General features: G+C 41.5%; 1 protein-coding gene across 2 annotated transcripts in view; it reads left to right on the plus strand.

Annotated features, from left to right (window-relative positions):
• ADAMTS5 (ADAM metallopeptidase with thrombospondin type 1 motif 5) overlaps window positions 1-26,292 on the plus strand; it is a 47,031-nt gene that overhangs the window by 11,751 nt on the left and 8,988 nt on the right. For both annotated transcript variants that reach the window (XM_028505224.2, XM_036017545.1), the window contains 6 exons: window positions 2,500-2,632; window positions 12,031-12,198; window positions 20,583-20,866; window positions 22,252-22,435; window positions 22,805-22,980; window positions 25,051-25,226. In XM_028505224.2, coding sequence (XP_028361025.1) covers window positions 2,500-2,632; window positions 12,031-12,198; window positions 20,583-20,866; window positions 22,252-22,435; window positions 22,805-22,980; window positions 25,051-25,226 — 1,121 coding nt within the window. The remainder of the gene's footprint in view (window positions 1-2,499; window positions 2,633-12,030; window positions 12,199-20,582; window positions 20,867-22,251; window positions 22,436-22,804; window positions 22,981-25,050; window positions 25,227-26,292) is intronic.

The following is a 26,292-nucleotide window of genomic DNA, read 5'->3' on the forward strand; positions in this document are numbered from 1 at the left end:
GTGTGCATAAATGACTTAGCGTGTGCAGCAGTTCACTTAAACCATGAGCTGAGGCTTTGGTCTTAAAGTTACCAAACTGATGGGGGAGGAATGGATTAAAAAAATGTATTGTGCTGTGTTATTATCGCAAAGACTGATTATTATGCACAAGTGTGTTCCAGTTTCAATTTTAAAAACTACTAATTTGTTCTCAACAGCTGTAATTTGAGATCCCACAGGATGACATGTAGGGACACACAGGAAACTTTGGTAGGCTCTTGTCGGTTTGGCGACTTGACTCACCAAGGCTGCTTGGCAGAGATTTCTCCCGTCTGAAGCTGTAATATGGTGGCAGCCACTGAGTAATTCCTCACAGCTGGAATCTCACGATACACGGACCACAACAAGGACCTGAAAATGTACTAGAGAGATCATAGGATATCTTTTAAATATTTTTCACTTTGGTTGAATTTTTTTTTAAGGTTTAAAGGGTTGGGAAGGAGAAAGAGAGGGAGAGAAACATCAATGTGTGGTTACCTGTTATGCACTCCATACTGGGGACCTGGCCCGTAATCCAGGCATGTGCCCTAGCTGGGAATCAAACCAGCAACCCTTTCCTTCACTGGCAGGTGCTCAATCCCCTGAGCCACACCAGCCAGGGCTTGGTTGGATTTTTATGTAGCAAAATAGAGAAGAGTTAGAAGAGTATGTGAACAATGGGCAGGTGGCATTAGTTATGTAGTACGAACATCTCGTGCTGACTTCCTGAAGGCCATTGAGGTCTTGCTAGCATGCAGCGTGTTAAGGTGTGTGAGGTCTACATTGCATCTGACTGTACATCATTTCACTGCAGTTAAGCAAATGTTTGTTGAGTTCATATCATAAGCCAGGCATTGTGGCAGTGGGGATACAAAGATGATAGCTGTGACATTATGCTAAGCAAAATGAGCCAGTTGGTAAAAGACAAATACCATATGATCTCACCTTTAACAGGAACCTAATTAACAAAACAAACAAACAAGCAAAATATAACCAAAGACACTGAAATTGAGAACAGGCTGACAGTAACCAGAGGGGAGAAGGAAGGGGATTTCAGAGGAAAAGGGGAAGGGTTTACAGGAACAAGTATAAAGGACACATGGACAAAAACTAGGTTGGGTGGAAATGGGAGAGAGGTGGGGAGGGCTGGGGGGCTGGGATGGGGGTAAAAGGCAGAAAACTGTACTCGAACAACAATTAAAATAAAAAATTTTATACTTCCAAAAAACATTACATTATTTAAACCAATAGATTGTCATCTTTCTTAGTAATTAATACTTTTTAAAAATCCTTTCATTCTACAGTTATTTACCTATGACATAGTAGGATACTATCTTGCTTTTTTGGATATAAATGTATACACTGTCCACTGATTTTTATTGAATACAATAGTCAAGCACAAGAAATTCTAATGAACATTTTTAATGCATTTATTTTTTCTGCATTTCTTCCACAGCACTCCCCTCCCCACCCCAGCTATCCCCCACTCCCTCCCCTGATCCCACCCCCGCTTTGTTTTGTCCATGTGTCCTTTATAGATGTCCTGAAAACCTTCTCCCTTCCCTGCCCCCCATTATCGCCTCCCATCTCCCCTCTAATGTCCATTTTATTCAAATGCATCTCAGGGGAAGTTTATCACCATACATCTATCATGTCAAAAATTCTGGCTTACATTTTCTCTTTCTGCTTCTAAGTTTTAGTTTGTCTTGCTGATGTCTCTTTCATCTAAATCTATGCCTTGTTAGCCATTAGTGGGGGTATAATCGTGTTCCCATTTGAGAATCTCCTAAAGTACAGCTTCCCTCCAGAAAAATGCACGCACTCACTCACATAAACACTAAATAGAACATGTATTTTCCTGAGGATTGATCAACTGGAGAAATGGTACATTAAATACTGTGACTAAGAGTGCACACTTTTCAGAAGACACAACCTGTGAAATTACAACTCGATTTTGAAATTAAGAGAAGATTTTTCAAGGTATTATGCTCTGGATTAAAGTTGAGTTTCCTACCTAAATTTCTGCTAAATCTATATCCCGCCACAAAGATGTGGTTGCATTTGCACCTGTGGTGGAAAGTAAATTTTTAGGCCGGGCGTCCGGTAACGTTAGCATGAATTTAGATCAGAATGTTCGGCTCTCCTGAGTGTGACTGCGTGTAAAAGCGATCTCTGACCTGTGTCTGTGTACATGGGATACACCTTTATTAAGGCTCCAGCTGTCATAGTAATGGGCAACCTATAATCCTCCAGCATCGTTTTTAAATGTAGCTGTGTCCTCTCACCCTTCTGGGCTGTCTGATGCCCAGACAACCTTAGAGAAGTCGATGGCATCAGTTCGTCTGGAACATTTCCTGAGCTGAACAGGTGACGCCATACACATACCCCAGCGGGGCCTTTTGCAGTGAGCGAGTGGTTCTCCAAGGTGGCTCCTTCTGGATGTAAATTGATTTTAATGATTTCTTTCTTTCTCCCGGGAAGGACTTGTGTGGGCATCATTCATGCGACACCCTGGGAATGGCAGACGTTGGGACCATATGCTCCCCGGAGCGCAGCTGCGCTGTGATTGAAGACGACGGCCTCCACGCCGCGTTCACTGTGGCTCACGAAATTGGTATGCGGTGCCTTTTCTCTTCCCTCGCCAAATCAAACACTTGTAACAGCTGCAACAGGAACTGAAATACTCAGCAATTAATTCCAGATTTCTCCCGGTTTGGATGTACACCCTTGGGGATTCGGTGTGTTTATATTTGCACTTTTAGGGTTAACTAATAGGGGAGAGGGAAAGGCAGAGGCAGGCACACAGTAAATGCTTCCCGTCTGACAGTGTCATTTCAAAGCGGAAGAGAAATTTGCTACTGCTACTGTCTTTGAAGCATCCTTAAGAGACTCTTAGGAGAAATTTGTCACAGCGGGCTGTGGAACGCGGAGATGTTCCTCTCTGCCATTACTCAAGGCTCTCTTGGCTCCTCCAGGGCTAAGCAGGTTGCACACACATTTCCATGTGTCCGTCCCTTGTGAGGATAGTAGTCTGGTCCTGTCAGTGGTAATTAATACCTGTTTTGTTTTCTGTAGCAAAGCAAATGAATCCAAGTTCAACAGTCAACTTGGTTTGTTTTAAAATCTCACTTAACTGGTTTGTTTGTCGTAAGGAACACATCTGAATCCTACAACCAGAAGTTTAGGACTGAGCTAACTGTTGGAAAAGTCGCCCAGCGATTAGGAACAGGTGGCCCCTCCTCACTGACCCAGGCTCCTAGGTACACGAGAGTTGAGTTTAGTACTTAGGACTCTGTGTTAGACGGAGACACGTCAGTGCTCCGTTCTTGCTAAAGTGCCCTCTACCTGTCTCCTATTATTTAAATTCTCTAAGCTTCAGTTTTTATATCTGAAACATATGAATAACAGTGCCTGTTTCATGGAGTTCTTCTCAGGACCGAACTGGGTGGATTATAGATGCCATCTGTTAACTGATAGCCACATAGACATCTGTTTTGCTTTTTAGTTAAATAGCTCATTTACATTTTAATGTATGTATCACCTTTTTAGCATTATCTTTGGCAAGGGCAGAATATGGTTTGATAATTATTGCAATTTTGCTATATTTTATTAACAATATTAGTTTTTTAAGCCAACACCATAACTTTAAATAGACATTAAAACTTTTGTCACATTTCTAGTAAACAGAGGACAAAATGTCAGTTCCTTGCTGCTATGTATTCTTCGGGGAGTTAAAGTAGCTTCAGATCAAAGATGTAATTGCATGTCAGTGTATTGCAGAGTAAAATAGAGGTCAGTGGTTAAATTGCAATTCTTATGTATAATCATGACTTGAATTTTCTTAACTGACACTCTTCTTATCATCTAAGCAAAAAGAAGTACTTGTTACATAAATAACCATTCAGAAACACCACTGATAATAATTCTACATAATACCACATGAATGAGCGTCTTTATCTTAAGGAGCCAAAGATCCATGATGAAATCTCAGCCTTGTCTCCGTATTCCGTGTTTTATGCTAGGCCAGTGATGTAGACTCTCTGAGAATCCTTTCTCCCTTATGAGGCGGCTGATAATGGGTTGTGGCTCTGGGAGGTGCTGGGCTACAAGAGCTGAAAGCATTTTTCACATCCGTATGCCATTTGAGCTTCAGGGCTGGGATTATGCCTTCACCTGTCTCTCACTCACACCTATTAAAGGAACTGATTAAAGCTACAGCCTCATGCAGATCTTGACTCAATATTCACGCCATGTCTACGTGTGTTCATGAGTGAGTAAGCAGAAGAAATGTGAGAGCTGCCCAGGAATTGCCAACCATCCAATTCTGCATCGGAACCTAGAAGAGATTAGGCCAAATACGCCAGAGGATTATAATTGGACAGAGAAGATGTTAAAAGTACACCAGGCATTAATCACTGCTCTTCAGATGAGAGAAGTCCCATAGGGAAGATTCTCAGTCTCTGGGAAGGCAGAGGCTGGTGGAGTGGTGGTGAGGAGCAAGGAGTAGAGCTGATTGGTGGCATCACCCTTCCATCAGCTTATGAGTCCAATTCTGACCATCCAAAGAAGAGATTACAAACTCCTTGAAGGAAGGGCTGTTTCTTCCTTCAGTCCCGTAGTGACCCTTTTCCACATATGGACAGCGTCTGGGAGTCTTCCCTCTAACAGAACCTGTGGCATAAATGCGTCTTCCCTGCTGCCGCATTGACGCTCAAGCCAACGGGCCTGCAGTGAAGAACCTTCCAGCATCACCTTTCCTTGCCCTCCTGAATTCCCACCCCAAAGGTCTTGGGTCACGCGGGCAGCTGTAGCAGTCTGAGAGGCAAGAAGCCAGATATTGATGAGAACAAATGTTTTATTAAAACCAAATACGTACAGTACAAACTTTTCTTAATAGTACAAGAATACTGGACATAGTTTTACAAGACGATAATGTGGGAGAAATGTGGGCTTCTACGTGCAAAATCAAAACTGAATCTTTGACGTATGACTATACCCTTGAGTCCCCTTTAATTTCTTGGTCAGAGCACCTCTGTTTACTTCTTTAGAATTCTCTGTAATTCATTCTCCAATCAAACTCTGCCTACCTAATTTGCTTCTTTTTTTTTGCATTACATACGGCCCATCAAGGGATCTGGCTTTCATTCATTTCCCTAATTGCTTTATTATTCTTCAATTTCACTTTTTGCCTAAAAATTGTGAACACGTGTTGTAAAGTATGAGCCTTACAAAATTTAGAGACGATAACTTTACAAAATATTTCCTAATCATCTGTATGTGATTACAGTCTTGCTTCTGCACCCAATGTGTTCTTGGGCAATACCACTCCCGGGTCTGTTTCCAGAGCTTTATTTTTAGGTGGTTGCATGAAGTCTTGCGACAGGCTATCCATGCTCCGGATTCTAATTCTACTCCATCCGTCTCCTGTAATTTCCTCCCTTCCCTTTTACTAGACATATACTGTGTTCCAGAGTTGGAGGTTAAAGATACAGGCTACATGTGGTGATGAAAGTGACCTTGGGAAACCTTGGTTTTGCTGGAGTGTTTTGAATTAACTTGAGCCCGTCTCAAAATGTGCTGTTTGCTTCATGCACACAGACTGTAGATATGTTACTAGGCCCAAAACATAGGCAGGGAAGAAAGTTTCCAGGCTGTTTCTTTTTCCCTTTTCTTTTTTAATTTTTATTATATTTTTAGAGAGGGAAGGGAGGGAGAGAGAGAGAGAGAGAAACATCAATGTGCAGTTGCTGGGGGTCATGGCCTGAAACCCAGGCATATACCCTGACTGGGAATCGAACCTGTGACACTTTGGTTCACAGCCTGCGCTCAATCCACTGAGCTACGCCAGCCAGGGCCCAGGCTCTTTCCATACTTTTTCTTCTTTACTTCTTCTAGAATCTGTGAAGGATATATTTGGTTAAGAATAACACTTCCATTACCCCACCTAAAATGTTTCATAGAGTGCCCCACTGCATCCTCTCTTTATATGTAGTGGTTTAGACTACAAAGTCATTGCACTTGAATCAAAATTTTCTTTGCTATTTTACCTCCTCCATCTGAAAAAATTGTGTGTTGAGAAATAAAATATCAGATAATGGAGGCCAACTTGAAGTCCCTTCTGGCACCTTTTCAGTCCATGGCACTAGAGGCAGAGTGAAGTGGGTTAAAGTGAACAATTTGCAAAGTGACTCTTTTCATGCCCCGCATGTTAAGTAGGATGCTTCTCTTTTCCTGCTAATTCTTTCTAAGAAAGAGCTAGATTTTGGAGGTACAGACTCAATGGATGCCAACACAGGCTTCTGGAAAATGGATTTTAATGACCTTAGATTCTCCAGAGACAGTAATTTTTGCCTTCCTCCTTTCTGTGTTACGCGCACGTAAACATCGGCTAAATTGTCAGGACGTGTGTGAAATTGGCCTGAAACTCTCGAGAGCACAGCCCCCATCCCTGTGCCTTGAGTGGAGGCAAGAATGTGGTTACAGCCATTTTACAATCCAAACGTGAATTATAGAAAGTTTCAAGTGAATGTAAGCTTATATTTTGAGCTTATATTTTTAACCTGTCAAACTTTTATTATTGGCTTGTAATAATAAAGATGCCACCTGCTGCACACATGGTTCTTTAACATAATAATTTTATTGATGTCGGGCCAGCTTCTAATACAGCAGGGGGAACAATCTGATTTCACTTAGACGGGTGAAATCCGTGATTTGCAAACTTGCCGACGCTTTGCTTCAGGGTCGTTAATTATAAAATGTGCTAAGTGAATCTCTTCACCCTGAAAGATTCCAAAATGCTGCCTAAGCTAAAAGCAGGCAACTGAAAAACCTGAAGTCAGATATTCAGCTGGAGGCTTAGGAAGTGGTTAAGACACCACAGCATGGCTGCCTTGCGTTTGGCTGTGGTTGGAGTGAGCTCTCCGGGTGTGTGGATCTGCACGTGACTGCGCTCGCATCAATGATTAGATTAAACAAGCCTGTGTTTTGAAAAGCTACAGAGGCCCTCGAACCACCAGGGACCAAAGCCAAGTGCACAGAATCAGATGTCAGGACTGTCTGTGAGAAGTGGAGTGAAAGGAAGCTAGGATTAAACTTGGTATTTACCCCCAAACCCGATGCTTTAATCAACACGACCTGAGCGTGTTTTCTGACCCGGTTGGAACAGTGCCACCCTGTGTCTTTCTTGGCCCCCAGATGAAAGGTGGGAATAGGTCTTTGCTCTGCGTCTGGCAGCATGGAGAGATTTAGTGTTCACTGTCAATTTTTTCGAAAATCAAATTCCAATTCGCATTTCTTTACGGGAGGCCCATAGGTTTTCTGCCACATGTGGAAACCCAGCCAGTCGAAAGTGGCCCCAAAAAGTAAATACATCACACACTTGATGTGTGATTTCTCTCTTCTTATGATTAGGAATGCCACCTTCCCTCTCAAATCAAGGGTGTTCAGTGATGTCAAACTATATGCAAACTACTGAATAACGGCAATACTCCTAAGTAAAAGCATAAAAAAAACCAAGGTGTCCGTGAGAACAACAAAGCAGATAACCATCCCCAGGCACTGGATATTTGTCAAGCCAATATTCTAAGCACTTTGAATCTCTTGTATCATTGAATCCTCACTTTCAATGGGTCATCCAAGAGAGGAAAAAACCAACACTCAGAGAAATTTCTAAATGTGCTTGAGATCAACAGCCAGTATACTGCTAAAAATCAAACCGATTTCATCTTGTCCCAGGGCCCAAGATGTGGATACTGTCTTCTGATGGTTTCTCGGCATTGATTTTGAATGGGACAATCTTGAATTGGATTCAAAAGGATATTGACACAGCTAGTTATAAAGTGAAAAAAAACCAGTGTTCTTCCTTCCAATGATGCAACACTTCCTATTTATGTTTAATGTTTTGAAATGGGAGTTTAAGAGTTTTATTATTTTCTACATGAGAATCTGTATTTGAGTAAACATGTGCCGTCCAGTTATTGGAGCTCCTGGCTCTCTTCTTCAGGGATTCCAGATTCGGGCCCCATGCGAGCTATTGACTCACTTTTCAGCCCTTGGCAAGACCTCCTTGCACCTCAATAATCCCAGCTGGAAAATTAGGTAAAATAAAAACATGATTTCATGAAGACACAGATGCTTCAGCTGAGTAGTACTTGCTTAAGTAAACACATTACAGAGCTCCTTGTGACACATTTTTAGGATGTGGTGCTGTGTCCCCTTGTCCATTGGTCGGTCTGGGGTCAGGAGGCAAGAACTTGAAATTCTGTTTAATTTGCAGACCAAAGTTTAGAAAAACAACCATTTCCTTCCCAAGGTTAATGTTATAAGTCAGCCCTGGTTGTACAGTAATACCTGAGTTGAACAAGAAGCTGAACTAACATTTTCCTTTAAAGTAATAGGTCTTCACCCAGGTGAACATTATCGCAGATTTCCTAACACCAGATTCACTTGTGGATTTAGAAGGGGAAGATGGTTTTAAAGCTCTGTGTTTTGGATGTTAGAGATGAAATCTTTTTTACTAAAAATGACACTTTTGCCCATTGAAAAAACAATGATCGTACTAGAAAAAGTATAAAGCGACTAATTGTTTGCTATCTGAGCTAACAATATAACTCGGACTCTTACCCTAATCTCTTCTTTTACCCTACAGACTTGCTTTGAGACCTTTTTACCTTTCTTGTCCTATACTTTAGCTTGAGAAAGATGGAGCTCTCTGTCTTTGCAAGCGTAACAATGGCTTTTCTGTGAGTTTCTGGGATCATCCCCATGCTTCCTCCAAGATCTTGCACCCCCCTCAGATAACTTGGCTCTGCATCATTTTAAAAACTTACCATAAAATACATTTTTGGTGAAAAAACAATGAATCACTTTAGGAGTTGTAAACATTTCCCCCAGCGTTTCTTTACATTCTTCATGGGCTGTTTTATTCTCTGGGGCACATGTGTGACTCCCAGCCACGCCAAGCCTGCTGGAGGCAGCTCCTCAGAGAAAGCTTAATCTCCCATTCACATCTGCAGTCTTAAATGTCCCTGAGGGTGATTTATGAGCAAACTCTCCCTAGAAGAATGTGATGTCCTAGGCAGCCCACGACATCATGATAAATTCTGATTCCCCTTCATAACGTACTCGAAGATATTGCTGGCAGCTGGGACGTCACATTTTAAATTTCCTAGGTTCTGGATCTTTCTCTATTAGTCAACTTGTAGTGTTCCAGTGTGTTTTCTTTACTGAGAGTGTCCCTTTAAAACAGTGTATGCATTTCTGTGCACCTTGCCCTTTTAGGGCTCAAAGACATCGGCCGACCGCATGCCTTGCATTAGATGTCTTCGTGCCACGATCGGTGGGTCGCATTTGCAAATTGCCACTGCTCTTTCTGCTCACAGCCGTCAGTATGTATGTCACGTCTTTCCTGAAGAGCATCCAAGCACTCCTCACATGGACCTTCCATTTGCATTCCTGCCTGGCTCCTGCAGGGAAGTCACGTGGGTCTCTCTCCACTGTGCCCTGGTTCCAACTGCTGTGGAACTGGCTGCATCGTGTTTCTTGGGGAGCTTAAATGTTCTTCAGCTTGCCGTGGCTCTCATTGCCCTTGAGAGAGCGTGCCTGTCCCAACCAGCAGACACACGTTTCCACCGAGGACAGAAGATCCATCTGCCCTCCGAAGGGTCTGTCTCTCTCAATGGATGCTCATGCAGCCTGCTTTGGACTGACTCTTGGAGATCTTACAAAATTCACATCTCCTTTTAGCTCTTGCTGAAGTGGAACTAAGATTTGTTCATGCTCAGAATGGCAATCTTCTCTCATGGCCACATAAGAATCTCTTATATATATTTTCAGCAGAAATGAAGTTGCATTTCTTCATAAATCAGTAAATTTAGGGAACATAAAATTCCCAATATTATGTCAAATAGCATGCCAAAATATTCATACAATTATACCAAAATCTATTTTTATAAACTGCTTTGCTTATATAGTTGAAATCTTTTACCACTTACCACTCTGTGAAAAAAAAATATCTCAGGCCCCTCACAGTGAATTTGGTGTTTGCCACATGGCCTGCATTTTAAATCAGAAATCAAAAACCTACCCTCCAAATTCAGTGACAGTCCCTTAATGCAATAATAAAAATGCATTTGGGAGTACTGTTTATTTGTATAAATTTGGAGGAAAAAAGGCTATTACTCTATTAAGTAGACATGACTATCTTATAAAGTAGAATGCAAAAATCACACTTTTTAAAATATGGAGCCTGGACTTAAATAAATGTCATGTTGCAAAAGTCACCTCAGGCCACTTTCCCTCTCTTCTATGCCAGGGAAAAATACGCAAGTGTGAAATTTCCCCACAAATCCCAGTGTCACTGATAAAGATTCTCTCTTGGAAAAGTTCAAGAAGCACAGAGTGCATTCTCAATCTGTGTCTTATGTACTAAGTTTAAGCCACTTAAAACCCAGCATGCCATTCCCAAACTGGACGAGCCGCCCTAATCTTCTCTTGCATGTTATTTGGGGTGTACTTTGCAGGCTGTGATGTACTTCCATGCTATTTACCAGATACATAAAAACATGACTGCTGATGGGAGGTTTTCCCAAAGAAAACTTGCTCTCCTGGTGAATACTATTGAAGTAAATAACTGCCTAAGTAGTAGAAAAATGTTGCACCTCAGAAGGTCACCAAACCCTAGCCACTTAATTTGAGCCACAACAGCAACCAGCTGCTTGGTGGACAACTTTGTTATGAGGTGTTTGTGATTTAACAAGTTGGCCCAAAGTGGTAGGAATGCAGTGTGAAAGATTTCATTTCTGTTGGGCTTTTCCTGGTGCACGCTGGACTTTCTCGATGGAATGACCCAAGTTCTTGCCTTTGGCATTCAGAAACCCACAGAAAATGTGGTAATCCTTTTTTCTGTAGAATTTTCTACATTCTCGTGTAGTGATTTGCATATGATTCTATAAACTTTTGCAAAAATGCTACTAGGATATCTGTTCTCTGCTTTTCAAAGTTTCAACACTGCTGCCCCAGATTTATTTTTAACAGCATTTTATATTTACTGGACAATGTCATTTTACCCTTAGACTATTTAAAAATTAAACTTATGTAATAGAAGCCAGTTTAGTTGGATTATAAGGATGTGGTTGTGAACTCTGTGATATAGTGTCTACCTTGTACAATGGAGATGGCAATACCTGGGAGCCCAGCTGGAGAATGTGGCTGAGAGGCATAAACAACAATACCACCTCACTGAGAAGTTTGGGGTAATCACTTACCTTCCCCAATACTGTCTTTCTCTTTAAGCTCTAATCCTCCATGATGGGCACATTGGTATTTAGGCATTTCTTAAATGTAAATCAAAGTATGCCATTTATTTATGAGACTAGTAAACATTCACAACTCACTAAATAACATAAAGAAATGAAAGGGTGAAACAGGCTTACATTTGCATGGAACCAGAAGGTTACTAATTTCATTTCTCTTTCTTTCCCACTCCACTCATAGTCATCTCTTATATATCTACCTGTTTACTTGGCTAAGAAAATAGAAGTCATCTACTAAGGTTTACAACATGCAGAAAATCGAGTAAAGTAGAGGAGAGGAGGTTCAACAGTCAGTGGGGGGGAAAGTTCTCTGATCTCCTGGGGATTATGGTTGATCAGAGAAGGGGGAAAATTGGACAAATAATCATAATAATATATCGTGTGAGCTATGACATAATTGCACAGTTGCTCTGCAAATTCTTGATTCTAAATACGGCTGCCTTTCTACATATCACTGAGCATGTGTGATCCAGATGGATTGTGGGAACGTCTACTCCTTAGTGTAATGTTTCGGATTTCCTCTAAGTGCTTCTAACTACATGCAGCTTTAATTTCCCTAGGGGTGCAGTCTCTGTGTGAGAAGGTAGTAAAAATGAACTCATGTGCAATTGGTGGGAAAATCAAGTGCCAGTATAATTGTCACAGAGAAGTAGAAATGCAAAATCACTCTGCCTTGCGCTTCCTGTGTTCTTCCCCTTAGGACATCTGCTTGGCCTCTCCCATGACGATTCCAAATTCTGCGAAGAGAACTTTGGTTCCACAGAAGATAAACGCTTGATGTCGTCCATCCTCACCAGTATCGATGCATCCAAGCCCTGGTCCAAATGCGCATCAGCCACCATCACGGAATTCCTGGATGACGGCCATGGTATGTATTGTCAAGGACAACAGAGGCTCAAAAACACAACTTGGGATTGTTATGAGTTTTATTTCGTTATGTCCCCATGACATTCATCTTTCCCTCTCAGACAATGGTTGTTTAGATAGTGTCCAAAAAAAAAAGGAAGGAGCAAGAGGACTGTCTGTTGGTGCATAATGCCAACGTCCTTGGTGGCATTGTAGCAATGATATTTTTGCGTTTGAATTGAAAAGTTCAAAAGAGAAGCAGTGTGGGAGACCACACAGAAGGCTTAGCTAGTGCCCTGAAATCCTGGCTTTTATTCCTTCTTTCACCACGAGCTTCCTGTGAGAACGCTGGCAGACATCTTGTATCCCTGCTATTAATATGACTCGCACAATTATTTGTTACAGGCCTATTACAGGGGTGTGGTTAAGAAGTGGGTGACAGTTCTGTCAGATGCTTTTTATGGAACAGAACACCAGGAAAGGAAGCTCTTTAGATTTGCATGCATTGGAAGAATTTGGTTTCACCCTGACAGCAGATTCTCCTGAAAGTGGAGTAAAAACGGAGGACCAGAAATAGAAAATCAGTCTGAACAGTGAGAAAATGCTCTAAGAACGTCAAAAGAAAACCTTTGGCTGTCTCATTTAGATACAGTTCAACAACACAGCACACTTTATTAAATTCTGTAAATCTAGGGTTAGTGGATCATAGTCAAGTATGAAGAAAGTCACTGTTTTAAGAAATAATAAGTTCTGACCCCGAAGTAATATTTGAAACTAGTGGCTACAAATTTCCTAGCACTTCTAATTATTTAAAAAGACTAGAACCACTGGAGAATAGACTCAGAGTTGAAAAAGATCTTCAGAGACCACTTAATTTGTTCAAGGTTCTCATTTTACAGAAATGGGCACATTCTCATCTTTTGGGTTTTCTTCTCTTAAAATTTGTCTCTTTGTGAAACTGGTGGTTGAATTGAATAGGACAGAAAATCTTGATTGTCCATAAATTGAACTCATGATGTGTGATTCAAAGGTGGGTAAAGAGAATCTGTGATAACCGATGTTCCCTAGTTCCACAAAGTTGCTGCCTACATAATCTCAAAAGGATTAAAAATTCAATTTGTCTCAGACAAAAAGAAATTCTGCCACATAGTTCTTTCATATCTTACAGGCAAAAATCTGTCCATTAACTCATTTTTTGCTCTGTTAGTGGCAATGCTTTATCCACTTGGGACTTTTAAAATTTCCTATTTGTAAATATAATCCATGCACAGCTTGCTTTAGAATTTTTCTCAATAAAAAAATACATGTTCTTTGTTCATTGAAAGGACATCTCAATATCTCAGATTTAGTAACAACACCAAGAATCCATGAACTAGACCTTCGCTTTCGACTACTAGTAAAGTGATAGTTTTCTGTGTAGCTCAGTTTACAATGTTGATTAAGTATTGATAAAGTCCCACAATCAATGTTTACTTACTTATCTGCTTATCTATATGATCAATTTGATCAAGTCAATATCTAATGAAGTCCCTCTTGGGTAGAATCTTACTCTCCACTCTAGACATTACTTTTGCTGGGGGCTTTTCTCAGGCTTTCTGAAAATGAAATCACATTAATATTTTATTTCAGCATCACACGTTACACATTCCAAAAGGCTGAGCTAAACTTTGAATCACTAAATGAATGGATTTAGTTGCTAAGGCAGCAAATACTTATGGCTAAAAGGGGACCAAACTTTTTCCTGTGCAAGTATTAGGTCAGTTAATTACAATGCTGGGCAGATTCTGTTTCTTATTGCCATAATTTTGGAATGATGCATTTATTTCATATTTGTGGAATCCATGATCTTACTTTCTGTGCAGTAAATATGCTTTAGTATTGCCATTTTTAAACATTGTTTCTGTATTTAAAAAGAGCCATGTTCAGATTTGTTAAGTTTTTGCAACAAATGTATATATTTTATATATCTCTCCATGTTTTTTCCAAAGGACCTCATGGTCTATAACAAGCAATAACATACTTTTAGTAGAAATAGATCTAATTCACTTGCAATGATAAAATCTTATCTGAATTTCTCACATATATATTAAATTAATTAATTAAATTACCTAAATTCTTTGGACAACAAATTCTCTTAGTCGATGTATTAGTTCATTTCATCAAACCTAGACTCTCACTTTTGAATATATTGCTTAGGCATTCTTGTGTTTTAACAACAACAGTTTAAAAAAGACCTTTATCAGTAGCCTATAATGAATGAAGTACTTTCAGAATAAGGAAAACTGAAGAAAGGCCTTATGATGCCATGGCAAAGCCCAATTATGTTCATTTAAAAAAAGCATGCACAGCAATGCTCTTTGTAGTATTCTCATTTAATGTGAATTCAAGTAATACAATGACTTTTACATTACAACCAGAAAAGCTGACTTAGGTGACAGTGTGGCAGTAGGAACTAATAAATGCAATTTCCAGATGTTGAGATTCTGACATTCTCACTCCAGAGCCTTGGAAAGAACCACGGAAAAAGGCAAAGTCCTAGACAACGGAGAAGCAAGCAAACAAATAAACAAACAAAAAACATGCATTTTTGTCCAATGGCTGAACTGATATTGTGAAAACATATCATGAAACCCTTTTATTTTACTCACAGGGAATTTACTCAGTCTTCCATTCAGAGCCTGTTTACTCATACTTAATAGAAATAATCTACTTTTGTTTTTGCTCTAATTTTCTGGGCCATCAACAATTTTAAGCAATAATGTAATCGTGGTGGGGGTGGGGTGCACCTCAGAGAGGTAAACTGGGGGCAAGAAATTATATCATTTGACAGTAAGGGAGAAACCAGAAAACCTGTAAGATTGGCCTTAAAACATTAAAAGCTTAGAGATCTGGCAGCGTTTTCCAAAAGGTCAGAAACCCAATCCCATCAGCGTGATCCCTGACGGTACCTCTATACTTCAGCAAGCTACAAAACTCAATATGTGGATAAAAGTGATTTTCTTTTATTTAAAAAGATTAAATTGTGACACCAAGTATAAAGGCAGCAAAGCAATTGCTGTTTTTAAATAGATGCCCTCATAACATTTATACGATTGGTAGAGATGGTACCTAAAGAATTCATTATCTGGAAAAATCTATTTTTGGATAAATCTATTTATGGGTAAAAAATTGCTCATCTGTCTCCCTCCTACCTCCAGCAATGATGGAGAAATGGGATCTTAGAGTATAATTAAATTCAAACCATTTGATTTGTTTTTAAAATTATTAGCCATAAGTAGGTGGACATTTATAGCACGCAACCACTGCCAAATTTAAATTCATTAATACTGAGTGTTTCCTGATTTAGTTCCAGCAAGGAATATGTAGCAATTAGGTTATGGTTGAGAAGTTAGTATGCACACCCTGAAATGACTGTGCCTGCAGATTTGTGATTCAGAAAAGGAGAAGTCACGTCTCCTGGGGACCCCCAGCCCCTGCCAGCCTGGCCAAGATACTTGCAGATGATCTGCAGTGTTTATGCAAGTTAGCTCCAGGCAAGCTGGCCAGGAGTGTGATCCTCAAAAAGAAAGAGAATCACTGGCAGAGAAATTGTGCAGTGAAAGCAGGTTATTGAATTTCCTTTCTTAAACGCTCAATAACCTTGAAGCCAGAAATGATAGCTGTGCCCCCGCTGTATCCCTAAGCCGCAGGACCCCGTGATGAGAAGGCCACCGCCGAGGTAGAAAGAGTTCAAGTGCACCCATGACATGGGCTGCTAAGGAAAATCGACAAACAGCTTTGAAAAATTAACTTGCAGCGTGTTTAAAGGTCTACGTTTACAACCACTTACTGAACACAGGATTTTGGAGATAAAATGGTTTTAGAAAATCAATTCTCAAAATCCTGTCTAAGTATAGACTATAAACCTAGTAATATGACATTAACATCCAATTTCTTTTCATCTTGATCAGAAATTTATTGGCATAAAGTTGTTTATAACATTCTTGTTATATTGTTAATATGTAGTGCATCTGTACTTTTAGCCTGTTATTTGTTTAAATATTTTAGGGCTTTTTTAAATTTAAGTGTAGTTGGTATACAATATTATGTTATTTCAGATATACGATATAATGATTCAACATTCATATACCTTAATATGCGATCACCCCACTAAGTCTAGCAGACTTAACATTCAGGTTTTGAGGTAATCCTCATCAATTCAAAGCCCATTATGATAGTATCTTGAATTTCACCAAAAATGTGCTCTTAACTAGAGTCTGCAAATAAAACATATATTTGAAGTCCATGGTGACACACATGGTTAGAAAGCTAGGCCTCATCCTTTTCCATGCAGAATTTTTAATGTGATTTCATTGGCCTTGTATCTGCTAAAGAGTGTTCCTAAAGCTCCTAACAGTTTCACAAACAGACCTTTGAATTTCTTTTGGTCAGCAACAATTGTCTGTGCGTGCTCAGTGCCCTCAGTAGCTTACCTGTCACCTGTTACCTGGGCCGATACTGCACCAGTTTCTCTTTAAATGTCAAACATTCACATAAAGACTCAAAGAAGAATTGGCAGGGCCATGGGTGAGTTTGCAGTGGTGTCAGCTCCTTGGAGTGAGTTTCACTGGGAGTGTTCATTGGTTTCTCCTGGGCCACAGCTATTCGGGCCAACGCTTAATTTTATACCTCTATAGTGAAAAGGAAAACAAAATAACTACAGTGTTCAAAACAGTGAAGAAAAAATGAAAAGAATGAAGAGCAACCAACCTTAGTCCAATAATTTCCATGAATCCTTAATATCAAAGACAAACATATCTGACTTCCTTACATCCATATATAAGGTTTTTCTGTTGCATTTCCTGGAGGCCCAGCACACCCCCCAGCCCCTTAGTGCCCCTGTGACGTGGGAAGACCATTCTCTCCTTCAACCGTCCATCCCAAATCACTGCATTTGCTTTTTAATTTTTACCCTACTCATGGCATGTCACTTAATATGTACAAACCAATGTACGATATGCACACATTTCTGTTGTCTTTCTTTTAGAGACCATCCGTGGATACATACCAAATACTAAAACAAAACGAAGGGAGAAAGGAGGGAGAAGGAACGCAGCAAGCAGACAAATGTTGGCAGCGAAGCCCAGACAGGGTTTCAGACAGGGCTGAATCGAAAGAACACGTGAAGTAGATGTGAAGATGTGGCTGAGAAAAGAAATAAAATAGATTGAGAAAAGTCAGCAGTAAACTGGAAGCTTTTAGAGGCCAATAGGAGTGACACTAAAAGATTGATCGATTTCCTCTTTCACCCCTCCCTGGAAATGTACACAGTTTTTAAAAATTCTTAGAAATCTATACCTAATCCACTATTACCGAGATTTTAAATATTTTATGCTGCAAGATTCACAATAAGGTTTTTAATTGATTTTCTTTTATTGCTCTGTGGCACAAGTCTACCATTTGGTAGAGACGCCTGCACCTATTTTATCGCAAAAGGACAGAATTTGACCTGTGGGTGAAATCGATAGATTGTATATTTCAGAGTAAACAGAAATGAAGGCAGCAACAAAGCTCACTGTTGAGAACACTGGAGTAATGTATTAGTGGCAATTCTGAAATGAGTCATTTTAAGCAAGAAAAGGTCGTCTCCAGGGGACCTCTCTGGGAAAGCCACACAGCTGAGATACCAAACTTTTAATAGCAAAGCAAATGTGTTATTCATTTTAAAACTCCCACTTTGGTATCAAGTTTTATACAGAGATGCCACCTCTTGAACTCGCCTCTTGGTAAGCTGATTTCAGATTGTTTGCACGATCCGTTTCTTTTCACTCATCATCCGCTGGGGAGGTAGCAAGGATGTCGGTGACTCCCGGTCCACAGAGAGGTGCTGAGTTACTGTGGCTGGAGACGTACCAGGTAGGCCCCTGCCACACGCACCCACACCTGTGATGACTTCCCAGCTAACAGTCAGCTGCCCAGCCTTATGGTCTGCGCTTTTTAGTAAAGGGAAAAAGTTATTTTTTTAAACGGTGCTTTTGAAGGCTTGGAAAGCATTCTTGCTGTCTCAGAGATTTGGTGACAGCCTTGTAACACCAGCAGTCTGTTCCGCGTGTCCTGGTTTGTTTGCCACAATGCCCTTTTCTGTGTAGGAGTGGAGATAATGCTGTCAGGAGTCCCACAGTGCCCTATCTTCCTCTGCCTTCCAAACAAAGCTTAGTGAGGTTTTCCTATCATTCTTTCCTATTGACTTGATGCTGATGTTTTCCTTTTAACTTGATGTTTTTCTCCCAAAGTTCTCTTTGGCTGGGTTCTGATTTTTAATGCTTTTTCTGGCTTGCCTTAAGAAGCTTTACCTCTTCAAACGTTCTGGCTCAGAAGTTAAATAGGAACTTTGCTCTTTATTCATTTTCATATAATGCCTCCATCCCAGATTGACAAATTCTAAGGTATTCACTTTGAAGAAAGTTGAATATAGGAGTTGTGAAAACATTTGCAGTATATTTAAAATGTGCTGAATCGTTCATTTCTTGGGAGAAAGTAGGAGTTAAATATGATGTTCTTTCGTTGACTAAAAAGAAAAACCCAAAAACCTTCAGGTGGTTGTTAAATATGCTGGGCATTGTTTTATGTTTTTCTGGCAGCGTCTTATAACTTCCTTAGCTAATTTTCCCTTTACAGTATCACAGGGACAAGAGAAACATTTCACAGAGCTTGAAAATAAATTAGGGAGAGGTTAACTACCTTGGCCAAGAACACTGAGCCCTGTAGTATTTTGCTGGAATCAGACTTTAGGCTTGGTGTTTCTACCACCAGGCGTGATACCCACCATTTCAACCATCCCTACACATCTTGCTTTTCTTTCTTTTTTTTTTAAAGATTTTATTTATTTATTTTTAGAGAGGGAAGGGAGGGAGATAGAGGGAGAGAGAGAGAAACATCAATGTGCAGTTGCTGGGGGTCACGGCCTGCAACCCAGGCGTGTCCCCTGGCTGGGAATGAACCTGCGACACTTTGGTTCGCAGCCCGCGCTCAATCCACTGAGCTACGCCAGCCAGGGCCTACATCTTGCTCTTCAATAAAACAAGAAAGCAGTCCACATGCTAAGCAGAGGTAAAGATGATGAATGGTGAGGAGGGCGGGCTCTGAGCATAAAACTCTCATTGCTGTGTGGCCTTAGGTAAGTGATCTATCTTTGTGTTCCTCCGTTTCCTTCCGTGTAAAATGAAGAAAACAATAGAAATCTGTTCAGCAGAGTTCTCATGAGGATTAAATAAACTAGTATGTTTAAATAACTGAGAATAGTGTAAGTATGTAAGAAACATTTGTTATTTTTAGAAGTCTTAATAATCAGCACGTAAATCCTAAAATCAAATAAACAAAAAACTACAGAGTGTTGGGCAGGATACACGGTCCCATAGGATGGGAGAAAATTAGTGATATTAACTCACTGAGCAGGGGTTCTTTGGGGGGGCTTTTTGTGGAGAGGTGAGGCACATTCCAGCTTCCGGAACCGCATCATTTCCCTGAAGTGCCAACTCCTATTGCTCACTATACACGCCCCATATTACCCGGCAACGAGGACAGCAGCTCGTGGGGGGCAGACACACTCCAAACACCCAACAGATAGTAATTACATCAAAAAGCTGACACCATGGGGTGAAAAAGGAGGAGAAGAGTAAGAAGATGAGCCTCACCCAAAGATTCTCTTCTTCTTCCACTCCTCCTGTTCTGTGACCCTTGAGAGCTCTTTATTACGATTCTTATCAGTCTAGGAGAAATACTTTATTCAGTCTATTTCTTTCCCTCTATTGGGAGGCCTTGAGGGGTGGATTTGGGTAATGTTTTTGCTTTCCCAACACCCAGTATGTTTGTTAGCACGTCATAGGTGCTAACCGAATGTGTGGGCATCATATCCACTGTCACTGCTTCCAGTGAGCTGCAAGGATAGATGAGGCATCACCTTGTAAGTAGGAAGTGGAAAGTGGAGTATAAACAGAGCGCCAAGGACAGACACTGTGTCTCGGCATGGTAAATGCTTAACTGTTGTTGCTGTTCTTGTTGTTACATCCATTATTTTATTTCCTCCAGGCCTGTCCCAATTTCTTTTAGTCCCTCAGCGCCATGTCTGTTTTCACAAACTAAATGTTGCAAAACGCTTTCCTTCCGTCACACCACTGCCATCATTCCAGGTACCCCTGAGCTAATATGTTACCCGCTGAAAATCTTGGAGGGTGTGGGTGAGCTCACAGAGGCACCCAGCCTTGCTCTCGCCCCTCCCTGCCATACTCCCCTCTCTGGGGCCTCCCACTGCAGATCTGTGGGTGCGTCTTGTTTCAACACCAGCTGGACGGCGTCACTTTAACAGCCACGATCTTAGTGGTCTGCACTCTAACACGGAACAGTGCTCAATCTCGGTTATTCTTTCAGGTAACTGTTTGCTGGACCTGCCTCGCAAGCAGATTCTGGGCCCCGAGGAGCTCCCGGGACAGACCTACGATGCCACCCAGCAGTGCAACCTGACCTTCGGCCCCGAGTACTCCGTGTGCCCGGGCATGGATGTCTGCGCCCGCCTATGGTGCGCCGTGGTGCGCCAGGGCCAGATGGTGTGTCTGACCAAGAAGCTGCCAGCCGTGGAGGGGACGCCCTGTGGGAAAGGGAGGATTTGCCTGCAGGGCAAGTGCGTGGACAAAACCAAGAAAAAATACTATTCGGTAAGTGATTTTCCTGTCACACAACACCTGGAGACCTGAGACCTGAAGTGCATCCCTGTGACGTGTGGGGACAGTCACCTGAAGGCTTTGTTTCCTAGTTCAAACATTTTTTTCCCGAGAGATCTATTTACTGTTTCCTCCCTTAACCACAGGAGCCATTTCCAGTCATCAAAACACGGAGGAAATGCAGACCACAGGAACTCTTCCCAGATTCTGTCTACTTGAGACTCCACGTAGGGCCCACTCCTTGGAAGTTTTCTTCCAAGCTTGTCTTACCAGAGTTAACAGAACACATTGTTTGGATTCATTAAGGAAACAGCAGCAGACCTGACACTAGGTTCTCACAGATGCTCAGTGAGCTCCAAAATGGTCATGGTACCCACCGCATAGCAAGTTCCTCCAACCTTAGGAGCTGAAGTAACGTACCGCCTGCACAGGGAAACACCCCCACCCTCCCCCTATACTCCACTTCCATGTCCACAACCGCCACCTTACTTTTTACAGCCCACACAGAGCTTCTGTTTATTTTTACTCATAAGATTTTCAAAGTCCCTAGAAAGATGTTGCCACGTGCGCATTGCCTGTTATCTTCAAAGGCCAGTAGCTTCTCAGACACCCTGGCAAGGGCAGCCTGCCAGCCTTCTGCAGACGTCACCTTGGCAAAGGAGTTCACAACATTCTCCCTCGTGGAGTCTCAGCTGCCTGCCGCAATGTTTGCAGAGTGATGGACCTGGGGTGTCAAAACAGGGCACGTGGTGCGTGTGCATGTGGTGCGGGTGCACCTCAGTATCTGTTACATTTTCTCCCTAGGGGCTGAGACCCTAATCTAATTAGAAATTAAACTAACCTCAGGTCTAATACGTGTATGCAGGTGGCAGAGGGCATTTCACAAACAGGATGTGTGACGTCAACAAAGGCGCTGCGGAACTTTCGTGCTAAAGTGGGACAAATGATACAAGTACAATGAACTGATGCCTGGTATCATGCAAAACCTTTAGCATAATATGTTAAAGATGCAAGATCAGAGTGGACCAAAAGTTAACCAGGGCTCAGTGGTGATTAACAGAAGGGTGCAATGTCAGAATACCTGAGTTAAAATGGCCCAGAGAAACCAGGAGGCAATCCTTGCAGTGTGCTAAATACTTAGGGTGAAGCATTCAGAACCTCTAATGCAGGGGAGGGGGGAAGCAGAAAAGATGAGTTGCTGAGAATCAGAAGCACACTGTAATTCCAGAACCTGCAATACCTATAACCAGGCTAAATTCACTGAAAACTTGACTCTGTCATGAGGTTTCCATTGTCATGGAATGCATGTGTTTTCCAGGTGTGCCTTTTGTATTGTTTCCTCCCATCTGAGTGAAAATGTATTCTGTTTTCCATTTCAGACCTCAAGCCATGGCAACTGGGGGTCCTGGGGGTCCTGGGGCCAGTGTTCTCGCTCCTGTGGAGGAGGAGTGCAGTTTGCCTATCGTCACTGCAATAACCCGGCGCCCAGAAACAGTGGCCGCTACTGCACGGGAAAGAGGGCCATCTACCGTTCCTGCAGCGTGACGCCCTGCCCCGCTAGCGGTACGCTGCCCCTGAGTGCCCGCAAACGCCGTGCGTCACGTGCAATTTCTATTCTAGTGGCCATACATCAGGCAGGCTGTTGAAATAGCCTGTTACTCTTGCACTGCATAGTTCCACCAGTGTGAAAATCAATAACACATACATGAGTGATTTTTAGATTACTATTATAAACAATTGAGTATTCGGGGCGTGGGAAGGAAATAATTGATGTTGGCAACTCTGTGAATCCATGAAGACTCTTCAGCACTGGTGTTTAAAGGGGCTGTGAAAGAAGAAACTGAGCATCTTAAAATTATGTAAATGCACAAGAATCTGTGTAAGTTTCACAACAGTACAGTAATAACGTGACATGTTTCCTTTTTTTTTTAGGCAAGTCTTTTCGACATGAGCAGTGTGAGGCCAAAAATGGATATCAGTCTGATGCAAAAGGAGTCAAAACATTTGTGGAGTGGGTCCCCAAGTATGCCGGTGTCCTACCAGGGGACGTGTGCAAGCTGACCTGCAGAGCCAAGGGCACCGGCTACTACGTGGTGTTTTCTCCCAAGGTAACCAGCTCACCGCGCGATGTGTGCCAGAGGCAGCGGGCGCCCTCCGCGGGGCTGTGTGGCAGAAGGAAGCCTACAGGCCCCAGAGTAAACAGTCATTATTCCGGGGGCGGCTGCATTTTGAAGGGTTTTATTTTCATCTCTATAATTTCTATCTTTGCAAACTTTATACAATGAATAAATTTTTTTTGTAAACAGAGCAAGTAAATGTTTTAAAAGCTATTTTTGAAAAGGGTAACTCTGTCAAGTCAGGTGAGATGTGACCTTAACTTCAAAATAGCCCTGAGAACAACGGGTATTTCCAAGGCACACTTTTAAAGAGGGCTAAAAGCAAGAAAGCTTTTCTTTTTAATGTCATTTCCTTAAGAATTTTGCTAGGGATTCATGAAGATAGATTTCAAGATCATCGTCTGCAACCTAGATTTTTAAATGCCTTGCACCCCCAGTATAAATGAATCAATGAGCCTCTAGTTGTACACAAATATATGCATGTAAAATCATGTCTTATTTTTCAGAGGAGAACATTTTTCTAAATTGCTTCAGCTTTGCTTCTCACAGCCAATATTATGCAGCAATTTATATAATACCATTTATCTGACATGCAAACAAATGCTACTTTATTTATTTATTTTGTTTATTTATTTATTTACTTTTCCACTTGCAGTTTACATTCAATGTTATTTTGTATTAGTTTCAGGTGTACAGCATAGAGGTTAGACAATCATATACTTTACAAAGTGTTTCCCCTGATAGTGCTCATACCCATCTGACACTATACATAGTTATTACAATATTATTGGGTATATTCCCTGTGCTGTACTTTACATCCTCGTGGCTATTTTGTAACAACCTTCACAACAGCTACTACGCTTAAAACCAGCTCTGTAACTGGCCTTCAGATATTTCTGACATATTACTGAAAAATAAGTTCATATCCAACTAATATAATTTACAAAATACTTTACCTTTTTATTGCAAAAGAGTACATTTTCATTTTTAAGAAATAGTACAAAGGCATAAAAACAAAAATGTCACCTGGAAACATAACCATATGGAGATCTGTTTACGTATTGAAGTATATGCTACTTCAATTTATACGCACTCGCATACACACACACAGGGTTTTACATATATACAAATACAAAATACATCTATTTGTATATGGCATGTTATTTATATACAGTGGCATGCACAACCCACAAGTAGTGCATATACATCCTGTTTCATAACTAGTTTTATGAAAATATGTTAATTCTTTTATTCAAATATATTGATTGTCTTCCCATAAGTAGTTCTCTCTGACTTCCCCAGACTCCTTATCCTACACTAATTTGCTTGTCTGGATTTCAGCATCTGCCAGTTTGACTCAACAGGGAAGGCTTTCCCACCATGACACTGTTGTGAATGTCAGGGTTGGACTTACAAATACATCGCTGTAATAACAATTACAGAACAAAGAAAGATCCCCTGTGATCTTGACAAGTCCGGCCCATATACTGGTCTCCCACTGGCTAAGCGAAAAGACCGTTTCTCTCTCTCTCTTTTTTAAAGATTTTATTTATTTATTATTTTTAGAGAGGGAAGGGAGAGAGAGAGAGAGAGAGAAACATCAATGTGCGGTTGCTGGGGGCTGTGGCCTGCAACCCAGGCATGTACCCTGATTGGGAATCGAACCTGCGACACTTTGGTTCGCAGCCCGTGCCCAATCCACTGAGCTACCCCAGCCAGGACTAAGACCGTTTCTCTTGATGCTATGGGCGACAGTGTGCAATGGGAATGTGCCGCGCATGCTGAAATGTGGAGGGGCACCTTTGGGGTCCCAACACGTTCAGAGTTAAGCTCAGGAGAGAAAGTGTATAACCGAGATCTGTCGCAGGTTTTCCAACGCGTAAAGGTTTTTTCGGTTAGACACTCCTGAAAACTATAGTTTTTGGGGGGGTTCTTTATTTCTCAGTGGACTCTCTATTCCAGTCACCCTCAAAACTCACAAATTAGAATGTGCTCTTTTAGCAAAGAAACCAAGTGCCTCACCCAAGGACTGTCCACAGCTGACGTGTCTCTCCCACCCAGGTGACCGATGGAACCGAATGCAGGCCCTACAGTAATTCCGTCTGCGTCCGGGGGAAGTGTGTGCGTACCGGCTGTGATGGCATCATCGGCTCAAAGCTGCAGTACGACAAGTGTGGCGTGTGCGGCGGGGACAACTCCAGTTGCACGAAGATTGTTGGAACCTTCAATAAAAAAAGGTAATGGAGAGGAAGACAATTGCCCGCATGTGAATTGAACAAAGCATTGAGCTCTTGCAAAATCGATAAAGGAGGACTCATGTTACATCATAAGCTGTCTGTGAGAGGAGGGCCAGCGGGGCCTCTTTAATGCATTCTGAATATGAGAAGGGAAAGAGAGGAGATGCAAAAGGCTCTGGTTGCCAAGTGGGAACACGTGGCGCCTCTGGAAGCAGGCGAGCTGTGGGGGCCGTGAGGTCACGGCCTTTGCAGTACAAACACTGAAAAAAAAAGGCAGAAACATTGCATTTGAGCTGTATCGTGCAGGTCCATCATCCTGATACATAATTTAGAAAGGATGGCTGGTTTCCATCTTACGTACTTTGCTTTTTTTCTTCTTACAAACAAATTCCCACGGGGCTGCGTGGTTCTTGAGAAAACATTTCTCCGTGAAAACTCTAAGTTAATTGCTGTGGTAGAGACAAGAGTCCCCCTTTAACTACCTTGGTTTGAATCCACTCTATAAAGAGTAATGTCTTCCCTGCTTCTTTTCATGGTCCTAGATTACACTCTTACTTTGAACACGTAAGTGTTTAAGGTACCGATTTCTTGCATAGGACATGACGCTCTCCACGAGGATGGCTGACTCGGCTAAAGAGTCTGCTGGACGCAGGATCGGTGTTCTTGCTCACTGAGTGTGATCGATCGGTGAGGCGCACCTGCTGTCTTCACGTCTGTTCCATGTTTCTCTAACTGGGGAGGAACAGGCACACCGAAGTAATGATAAGGATTTAGTTTTAAAATTGCCTGCCATGGTCATGTAAAAAATTACCTTTGACATGATGAAAATGTGTATTGTTGCAGAATCTACTCTGAATTAAAATGTGCATTGCTAGTCCTGTTTGCTAGTGATGTAGTAATTATTCATCTAATTGTGTTTGGTCATCAAAGTAGAAAACCCTACAAGTCCAATTATGTCCTGCATTTTTATATATTTCAATGGTGCAAGGCACCTCAAAAATGATCAAGTCTAACTTTTGTTTTACAGATGGAGGAACTAGGTCTCTGAAAATTTAGGATTTACCCA

The sequence above is a fragment of the Phyllostomus discolor genome, chromosome 2 (assembly GCF_004126475.2).
Source record: "Phyllostomus discolor isolate MPI-MPIP mPhyDis1 chromosome 2, mPhyDis1.pri.v3, whole genome shotgun sequence".
Taxonomy (NCBI): domain Eukaryota; kingdom Metazoa; phylum Chordata; class Mammalia; order Chiroptera; family Phyllostomidae; genus Phyllostomus; species Phyllostomus discolor.